The sequence below is a fragment of the Colossoma macropomum genome, unplaced genomic scaffold (genome assembly GCF_904425465.1).
Source record: "Colossoma macropomum unplaced genomic scaffold, Colossoma_macropomum, whole genome shotgun sequence".
Lineage (NCBI taxonomy): Eukaryota > Metazoa > Chordata > Actinopteri > Characiformes > Serrasalmidae > Colossoma > Colossoma macropomum.
The window spans coordinates 30510953-30521373 of record NW_023494790.1 but is presented as its reverse complement, the minus strand read 5'-3'; the positions used below and the strand labels follow the sequence as shown (position 1 = coordinate 30521373).

General features: G+C 38.9%; 1 protein-coding gene across 1 annotated transcript; it reads right to left on the bottom strand.

The window, feature by feature from the left end:
• Positions 1-3: 3 nt before the first annotated feature.
• Positions 4-10048, bottom strand: pms2 (PMS1 homolog 2, mismatch repair system component). Its single transcript, XM_036573040.1, has 15 exons — positions 9728-10048; positions 9391-9530; positions 9177-9263; positions 8287-8389; positions 7577-7760; positions 6259-6426; positions 5440-5537; positions 5129-5228; positions 4779-4863; positions 4500-4652; positions 3129-3993; positions 2066-2233; positions 1876-1976; positions 1621-1790; positions 4-207 (listed from the first exon to the last, which is right to left on the bottom strand). Exons 1-15 carry the CDS (start codon positions 9739-9741, stop codon positions 64-66), a joined length of 2580 nt encoding a protein of 859 aa, XP_036428933.1. The 5' UTR covers positions 9742-10048; the 3' UTR covers positions 4-63.
• Positions 10049-10421: the final 373 nt, after the last annotated feature.

Genomic DNA, 10421 nt, shown 5'->3' with positions numbered 1-10421 from the left:
AAACACACACACACACAGGTCAGGTCTGTTCAGCTGAATAAAATCTTGAAAGAGGAATGTCCTTCAATCCTGTGAGATGATCTCCAGATTGGCTAGGTGCCTCATGGTGGGTCTGCCATGAGGACAATTCCAAGGCTGGTCAATTTCCCCCATGTGGACCACAAGCTTTTTCATTTCACTGGTGTTCAGGGCGGTGCCAATCATTACCTGTGATAAGAAGATAAGCTTAATAACTGCACATCATAGATTCAGAGGCTCCGCAATTAGTCTGGACTAGGGCTGTCACTGCTGATTATATCAGTAATGGGGTTATTTACCAATTATTTTGGTAATCGATGGAATCGAGTAAAATTATGGCTGAGCAAAATGGACTTTTAAAATATCCTTTTAAAAAACTAAAGAAAAAAAAGAAACAAGTTGTCTTTAAAATGACTTGAAATTTTCCCTATACACAAACTGGCCACTTAAGTACATCTTGTTTCTACACTGTCCATTTTATCAGTTCAACAGGTGCACTTGTAGTTCTACAATTACAGACTGTGGTCTAACTGTTTCTCTTTGTATTTTGTTAACTTTCTTTTTCCCTGTTCTTTAACATGGAAACAGACACCGCAGTGCTGCTTGAGTTTTTAATCACCTCACCGTCCTGTGGGCAGCATCCTGTGACCACTGATGAAGGACTAGAGGATGATGAACACAAACTGTGCAGCGACAGATGACCTACTGTGTCTGATTTTACATCTACAAGATGGACCAACAAGGTAGGTGTATCTAATAGAGTGGACAGTGAGTGGACAGTGTTTAAAAACTCTGGCAGCACTGCTGTGTCTGATCCACTCGTACCAGCGCAACACACTAACATGCCACCACCACATCAGTGTCACAAATCATCCACCACCTAAATACCACTTGCTGTGGTGGACCTGTCTGGGTCTTAATGAAATGGGTGCATTCATCAGGATCTGTCAATGTTGCCAGATTAGACGCTACTCCCCTAAATTGTGCGATTTTGGTTGGATTTGGTTGGGGTGGACAAAGTCTGATTCTGGCGAGTTTTAAAGAAGTATACTGCATTGCCTAATAATGTAACTGAAATCTAAAATTGCAACTAAATTGTAAAATTGTAACTAAAATTGACACTTTATTCACCTCTGTTGAAGAGAGGCACTTGCCACACCTTAAGGCATTGTTTGCGATCTCAAAGGCAAAATATAACGAATTATTCAATTATTTTGGTATTAGTGACTGTACACAATTCTGGCATAGCCTAAGTTTTTAAAAAAGTGTATGAGCAATAGTTATGGTCTTTTTGTTGCTGGCTATAATATTTCCTGTGGGATCATGGGTCCTAATTATCATATAAAGCCTTTAAAAAAACCTAGCAGTTTATTACTGATGTTATGTTGGGTTTAAATGCTGTATTAATGAGAGTTACGGTCGAAATGCCATCATTTAAGTGTTTTTGATAATTGAACTTTTTTTCATGCATGTTGGCAGGAAATTATATAAGCAATCTGACAACGCTGGGCTCTGCTTCTTGCTGAAAAATTGTATCCTTTTTTTCATTCAGGTATCATGACAGCCCTAGTTTAGAAACTGCACAAGAGAAGCAGTACTCACTGATTTGCGACAAGCTCTGGAGGCAAACATCTGCCTGACACGAGAAGGCCTGCACATGACTCCAGGGCTGTCACTAAGCATGAAGATGAGCTCCTCAATGTCAGAAGGCCCAAAAGTCCAGTTCTTACTAGTGGGTAAAGAAACCAGCTTCACTCTCTCCATGACCGGTGCTGTAAAACACAACATTAGACTTAATCCTTCTTGAGAACAAATTACAGAATAAGAGAGGAATATCAGGTATGCTTTGTCACCTACCGTCCTCATCAATGAGGAAGTCAAAGCCATTTTTCTTGAAGATTTCAAGGTTTTCAATTAATATGGTTTCACTCACAGCAGTGAGGTGGAGGTTCTGTGGACTGAGATGACAACAGAAAACAATGTTACTTCAGGGTGAGCGTAGATTGTAATTATGAATCAAGGTAAAGGATTTAAAGGCCAGACTTACACTATAAGTCTCTGGCCTTTAAGGACAGTATGCTGTTGTAGCATCTCGAAGTTGTATTTCTCATCTGTGGCATGCTGGTCAATCATGAAGAGGTCAGATTTTAACTTGGTGATGATGAAACCCAGGTTGAACTGCCCAATGATCTCCATCTCTTTGAACATGTCCTTGCTTCAAAACAAATAAACATAAAAACATACTGTGGCTATCAAATCAAAACCATGTGCTTTCTTTCTTTTTTTTAAAGAAACATTAGAAAATTCCAGCTAGCTTTTACACTATCATTTTTTTCATGATGAATGGACCAATAAAAATGATTCAAAATTACTTGAAACAAAATCTCTCTACCCTAACAGTACTGTGCAAAAGTCAAAGACCAGAATTTGCAGTCATTTTCAGGAGATGTTTCTGAGGAGATGAGGGTAAGATAATACACTCTGCCAAAGAGGAAATTCAAAAGAAAATAAGAGAAAAACAAGACTTTCCAAAACAGGAGTTCAAAAATACTGTTACAGGAAACTGCACTCCTAACACCTTTGCAAAACTTAAAGCTGTCATCTTTGAGAGATGGCAGAAAATAGATAAAGTAATCTATACTCTTGCCTAGATCTCAACGTCACAGAATGTGTTTGGGATTACTTGGGTGCAGCCAAGACAACCAACGTCAAAGACTGAACTTTGGAGGTGAGGAGAAATATCTCTGCAGACGTCTTTGAAAAAGTGACAGCAATTCTCATGAAAAGAATGCAAGCTGTAATAAAAGCAAAGGGTGGACAAGGGGTGGAAACTCTGAAAAAAGTATTTTATTCATTTATTTAGTTGTTGAAGCTTCTAAAAAATGTTAGGATAAATAGACGTTTTCTACTTTTTTCCTAATGCTGAAGTAAGTTGTACTTATTTGCACTTATTTTGCACAGCGCTGTACATTAAACTTATCCCTTCTCTTATAAAGATATAGTTTCTGAGATACTTAAGTTTTCTTAGGACACATGATACAAACATGCACAAACTCAGACATGGATATGATCAGCACAATAAGACAAAATAAATTAAACTGGTGCCCCACCTTATCTCTTTCTTCAGTTCATCCTCAGCACTCTGGTTTTCACCAGGGTTAATCTTTGCCCTAAAGCGTCTATATTTTGGCTCTTGGTCATTTTGCTCTTTTCGGTGGGTTTTCAGTCTCTCCATTCGTCTGGTAAGCTCCATCATTGAGAACCGTAAAGGCACTGTTTTCTTCTGTACACTGACAGGTCTGTCAAATAGCCCAGAAGAAATATCCCTAGCAGTGGAGGACGGCACCGGCTTCTGTTCCGATGGTTTATCGTCCCACTTAAATTTTTTGGCCTCTGGACTGAAGATCCTCTCGGGGCTATGAATGGATTCACTCTCTTGCTCTGAAGATTCTAAGACATCAGAGACCTTAGCTATGGGTTCACTGTAGGGTTCTGTTTTAATGCTAGGTTCATCTAAAACAGAACCTAAAGAGCTGAATTCAGAACCATTTCCACACAGTGTCTCTGAGGTTGTGGAGGAGCCTTCCTCCGAGATGACTGATTCAGTGTTCATGTCCAAATTGTGCTCATACTTGTTCAGGCATGAAGCTTTCAGTGGTGAAGCAGCATTTTCAAAATATGCATTTGAAGGAGATCCTACAGATGGTCTCATGGAATTAGTTTTTTCATAACAGTGGAAAAAAGACTGCATCTTTTTCTGAGTTTGGCCATTACAGACAGGTTTATAGTTAGAGGTCTTTGTCCCAATTCCAGGTCCTTGATGTTTTGAAAATGCCGCTTTTAGTCCAGCTAAGTTGAAGGATGGCTTTGGGGTTTGAGTCAATGTATCAGAGTTGTCTTCTGGAGTTACTTCAGGCAGAGAAGCTATGTCATGACCTGATGAACCAGCAGCAGAATCAGCAAGTGTACAAAAACCTGAGAGAGAAAGGAACAGTCGAAAGAGAATATTATTTGCTGAGCTGTTTGAGGTAACATTCAGGAGGGGCTTGCAGTATCATGATACTTAAAGACAATTTAATATGCAATATGTATCATGATCCCCCTGTCACACAATGTTACCAAGCTGGAAAGATAAGGGCTAGCATGTGCTTCTTTGAGTTCCAATGAAGTGGAGCTGCTGCATCTTTTTAGACTGCCACTAACGTAACACTATTGGACAGCATAACTCACTTGGAGGAGAACCCTAATTGCTAATTCTGTTATATCAGCTAACAGACACCAGGATTGGCTTAAATCTTAAGACAGCCAAGTCACTTAGGGGCTCATAATAAAGCTCTTTTTAATGAAACATGAACTGATGATTTCCACAATATTCTCAGAAGAGCTTATTGTGATGTCTTTTTTGTGATAACATATAATCATATTGCCCACTCCACACTAATGCTGAACACGAAAGAATAGCATAGATAGGCATAACTTACTGCTTGAGAGTTGTGGTGTGAGATTGAGGCTGATCTTATTGACACCAGTTTCATACATGGCAATGAGGGAACTCTTCAAAATTGCCAGCAACAACTTCTCCTCTTGCAGGAATATCTGACGTTTGTCGGGTGTAACATTCACATCAACACACTCTACAACATCAGGGAGAAAAAAAATTATATGAAAACACAAATCAAACTGAAATGAGCCAAAAACATAAAGCACAATTATTAAACATACAATACCCAATACATGTACAATACTGCATTCATTCCTACCTGAAGCCACAGAAATGTTAAGAGCAGCAAATGGGTACTGATGACGGTTGAACATGTGATAGACTTCATTTACAAGCTTGGAAACCTAAACATCAAACAAAGATACAACATATAAATCAGTCCAAGCTAAAACACTTCTTATAACTTCAGTGTAAATGGGTGAAGCTAAAATGCTGTAGGCTGAATAGGTGGATATATGTAAATTAGTTCTTCATGGCATCACAAAAGCTAATGAATGATACGTTTTAGAACTTTAACAATGTTTACAATTGATATCAAAATTTATTTAGAAAAAAGCAAGGAAATTTTAGTTTTCAATTATATGGGCATTGTAAGTGAATGTGAAATACCTTGGAAGGATCACAGGGTCTTTTGTTAATAAAGAAGAACTGCCTGTCAGTTGCACTTCTTCCCACGCCATGATCAGCTTGTGATACATAACCAGAGATTCTGCAATACAGTCATTCACAGATTAGCAACTATTAATGGAGCATCTATTAAAGGTTTAATGCATATAGTTTCTGGTCAAAATAAAAAGAGAGACATAGTTTGACTGCATCAGGCCTTCCTCTCAGAACTACATGAAAAACTCTTTGTGCCTAAAATGCAAGATATTCATGTCTAACCTGACAAATCCTATTTAGAAAACAGTCCTGCTCACGTGAAAAGGTCTTTAGGAAGTTCTGCCCCACTTAAACCATAATCTTCCTTAATGTTGTCTGTGGGAGATATTTGCTGAAACGGAATTAGACTCTGGAGCTGTGAACAGATAAAGAACTTTTCAAGTTAAGAACAAAAAATAAATCTAAAACTGATACTTGTGATAAAACCTCCTTTCATAGAAAGCACCTTCGAAACTGTGTGTTAAAATTGCTAACTGGGGATAAACACATTGGGCCGTTGCCACCTTTACAATGAATATTAGATGGCACTGACTCTATACCAGGTATCATAGGGGGTCGATATCAGCATAAAATCCTTGACCGGATATCAAAGGAGAAAAAAGAAAGAATCCGATTCAATCCTATAACAAATCTAGCCTGAAACAGCTCACGCTCATTGTGACGTGAGGATGTTAGCTGTGTATCTCTTTCTGTGGGGTAGCAGAATTTTTGAGCATGATGGGTTACTCTTAGATGCTAATATTGCACTAAATGAAGGGTTTAACGCTTTTCTGTGTAACTATCATATTTTGATATTTTTACTTGATAGTTGCACTAATGGTTTTGCAAGGTTGTCTACTGGTATCATGAACTAATTGCAATGCATTTTGATATTCGGATGTTATAGCTCAGCAGGTTATGCCATTTTAAAATCTTGATCCATGTGCCCTTTTAAGCTTTGAGCACCTGCCCCTCTAGGAGTCTCTGCATGGCCCTGTGTGACAAACACCTGATCTGTCATTATACTGTTCATTAACAACTATTATAACACAAAATATGAAGTAGGAAAACAGTGTTCAATAAACTGATAAGCTCACCTGTTTAGGCCCAAACAGTGCTCCAATGTTGTCCCTCATGCTGTGACTCCCACTAGTGCACAGCACCGTGCTGCGCTTGCCTTGGCCAATTTGGTTGGTGCACGTGATGCGCACACCAGTGGAGATGATGCAGTATGACTGCAGCACGTGGATCATTTTAGAATATTCCTGTATGGCAAAAGAGTCACTCAGTCACTCATTCATTTACTCATTTCCAATGTTGTAATACAGCTGGACATAAGGGTTGGACAATATGTTGTTTTAGCGTTATTGTGAGAAATTATGTTGCTTCCCCAACTTCACATCTCATAAAAAAGTGCATGTAAAAAAAAAAAAACAACAACAAGTTTTTAGTGATGGCATAAACTGCACAGTAACAAGTATCTGACTGGTGTCAACTCATTCGCTATTAACTCATTTCATTCATTTATTTATCCAATATTAGTTTATGTAAATAGCAAATAGATTCTACTGAACTAATACAAATACTGTGCTCATCACACATACCATTTTTTTAATATTAAATTAGCACTACTGTTTTGCTGGTGCAATTTGTCTGTTTGCAAACCTCAGAAAACACAAAATATATATATTTATCCGTTCATTATGGCTTCAATTAACGATGAAAAAAGCACACAAAAACAGCATGGGCATCAACCATGTCAGACCTGCAGGGCCAAAAGGTATGTTCACCACTCATCAAATAGAAACAACCTTACATGTGATGTCAATGTTTCAAAAACATTCGTACACATAAAAACACTGAAAAACTCTGACACTGAAAAACACTGAAGATTTCAGTGACCCAACATTTTTGTGAGGGAGGCCATAACAAGTAGAAAGTATGTTTTCCAAAAAATACACATATCAATGAGAATGAGCAGGTCTGTGTGCATCAGTGCAATGAATAAATATAATTTGGTCATGCAGTTTAGACAAAAAAAGCAGTTAATTCCTTAACCAACGGTGTTTATTCTGCTAAATCAAAACAGAGCTTGCCAAAAAAAGCAGAGCACAGCACGCTGTTATTAACTTTTGACTACAGTTTTACAGCGATTTACTCACTGTGCTGAGCTTTGGCCATTTATAGTTGTAAATGTGTGTTTCTAGATTTTTGAAAATGAATGACAGCCAGTAAAGGTCAGCCCAGTTTTACAGGAAATCTGTTTTTTTCCTCTTTATTGACACCGATTTTTTAATTGACATTGTCAATGACTAGTTGTCTAAATACAGTATAATTAGTTGTTGCAGCTCTAACTGTGATGTTGCATCTTTCCCACATCTTCCACCCTTACTGCATAATTGGGAACTTGTGAACCTTTTTGATGTTGCGCTGGAATTCTTTGTGGCGAACAGGCAGGGTGGAGAAGAGCTGCTGGAGGCTGACCGTGGTGCCCTGCTGCCTGGGGTGTGGCGCACGCTGGACCAGACGCCCATCATGGTCATAGACAAGCCGAGTTCCAATGTTACTGTTTTCATGACAGGTCACCACACTGAGGTCACTGAGAGCACAAACAGAAGTTCAGGTTACTGAAGCAGTCATTACTGAGGGATATAAGACTTCATTCCACACCAAGAGGTTACAATTAATTTGTATTATGGTTAATCAAGAGCTGGGCAGTACCGATAAAATTCAGCTATACAATATTTTAATTTTCCAAACATGTCACAGTATCATGCTAGCAGGTAATATTTAGGTTAACAATAAGCGTGGTTTATGAAGCCATGCTTACTGAGCGCTGGTAATGTACGCTAAAAGAATCTTAAACAGCGGACAGAGCTTGTTTTGATTTGACTGTTTTGCTCTGTTCTGTACTGTAAATGTTAACCAAACAGAAACCACATGTCCACAAAAGAAACGTAGTATTTGTTTCATGCATTTTGAACCACTTTTTTTTTAAACAATGTGAAGCATGCAGCAAAAGACAGTTAAGCACGATTGCTTGTTATACTGCTAAAACTTCAAATTAAGCCATGGTATCAAATTTAGAAACCGCTAAAGGAAAAAATCCCAAAACAAATCGATACCTGAGTGCACACAGTGAGCTGAGAGCTTCACCACGGAAGCCAAATGTCTCGACGTGTATTAAGTCAGAAAAGTCCCTCAGTTTAGATGTATGGTGCTTTAAGGCTGCGGACATAAAAAAATACCACAGAGTGAACATACCAAACTGAGTTAGTCACTAATGACTAGGGCTGGGTATTGCTTAAAATTTTGTACAGATATCAATAACTTTACTTAGACTTCATTAGTGATTGCTGGTTGACACTTTCTTTGAAGTCAGCCTGACATTAAAACACCGAGCTGTTTTTTTTTTATCTTTCTAGTTTGATGTCCTTGGTCACATTCAGAACAATTCATCATATATCAGATCATAGTTACAGGACAAAATTCTTGTATTTCTGTCATCTTTCATTACAAAGTAGAGACTTTTGCCCACCTATAACCATCTTCTGAGTTTTGGTTACGCCACCTTACACCAAGGGGCGGAGAACAATAGCTTTAACTTGTTATATGTTTTGCTTTCCCTTCCCACCACCTCCACCTATCAACGAAGCGTTCAGTAGCTCAGAGACCCTCCCTAATACAGCGTTTCAACACCTCACAATTTAGAAGGAAAATGCATTGTGACAGTGTTTTCCAATGCGGTCCTCAGGGCCCCCCAGACAGTCCACATTTTTGCTCCAGCCTAACTCAAAACAGGGATGATGGAACAATATGGATCCTCAGGGGAAACACTGCATCATGATTTCCAATTCAAGAATTTGTATTGTACAAACTAGGTGTTAATATTTTGATACTGAATTTTTGATATTCGCTAATACTTAAGTTATTCAGTCAGCTCCATAAAAGTACTGAATTCCGATACCCAGTCTTACTAGTGATAGGCTAAATGTATGTTCCTAATGTGACTCACTCAAGCCTTCAAAGTTCTCCTCCTCCACTCCTCTGCCGTTGTCAGAGACCTCCACCAGCTCCGTCCCATGGTCTTTGAGCTTAATGTCTGAAAGACCAAAAACAAACACAGAATTATTAAAAATTACGTTGTTCTAATGCTGAAATTAGGCGATCTTAGCCCTCACCATAGCAAAAGCCAGCTGCAGTTCATCTCTGCTGCCCCATGCACTCACCCACATTTGTAGCACCTGCATCAACGCTGTTCTCGACCAGCTCCTTCACAGCTGTGGCCAAACTCAGAACGACCTGTCCTGAGCAGATCTGATGCACTGAGTGTCTGTCTATGGCCTTTATGGCTCTAGCTGGTTCTGCACTGGAATTCAAGGTCCACAACACGCGTTAAGGTCACGACAGACAAATCTAATTGCATACAATCTCAAAATCGCTCTGTACTCACATATAATGACCTCAAAGCCAATAGTATACTTATAGTGGCATGTTCTAACAGTTAGCTAACTATCTAACTCTGGAAACAGTGCGATAAGTTGTAAAAAACTACGCAAAACTCACCAGGCTTCTGTCATGGTTCCTGAGGTAACTTCGCGACCAAACTAGGCTTTTAGGGTTTAGTGGAGAAATTCACCAGTTTCAGTCATGAGTAACTTCAGGCCTGCTGAACTAAAGTAATTTCAAACTGGATTTACTGCTGCCTGCTAACGTTAAACCAAACAGAAACACGAAACACAAGCCATTTTCAGTTTGTGCATGCACTTTATTGTTAAGCTAGTTCGTATGTCGATTACATATCAGAAATGCTGTTTGTTCTTCGCTGATGAATTCCCGCAGACCACACATCTCACAAACCGACTTATGACGTTTGTACCGTAAACATTCCCGCTAAGTGCTGTGATGCGCAGACTTCCGGCGGAGCTGAGGCGATCCGCTGATCTTCATATCATCGTGCACTGAAACTCGTCACTCTACATTAGGTGTAGATCAGTTCGCAAAAGCCGGTGCGGCCTTTTCTGTTTGAGAACGCCAAGTCGCCACAAATTGTGTGCAGTATTGTGTTTTAGCTATTTTATGCATTTTTCTGTTGCCTTAGTATTTTGTTGAGTAATTATAGTGTGGGGCAGACACATTTACATATACATTTTTAAACGTATTTTTGTAACCTTTTTTTGGTCAGTTATTTTGTTTTTTCAAATTTTAACTGACTGCGGTAACGTTACGTTGTGCTGTTACTTTTCCATAAAAAGTGAGC

Bases quoted from the DNA above. Each gene is read 5' to 3' on its own strand.
- pms2 (XM_036573040.1), bottom strand. The intron at 7,761-8,286 runs GTATCGATTTGT...TTGTGCTCTCAG, and splicing joins AGCTCACTGTGTGCACTCAG to TGACCTCAGTGTGGTGACCT. The intron at 1,977-2,065 runs GTAAGTCTGGCC...TTGTCATCTCAG, and splicing joins AAAGGCCAGAGACTTATAGT to TCCACAGAACCTCCACCTCA.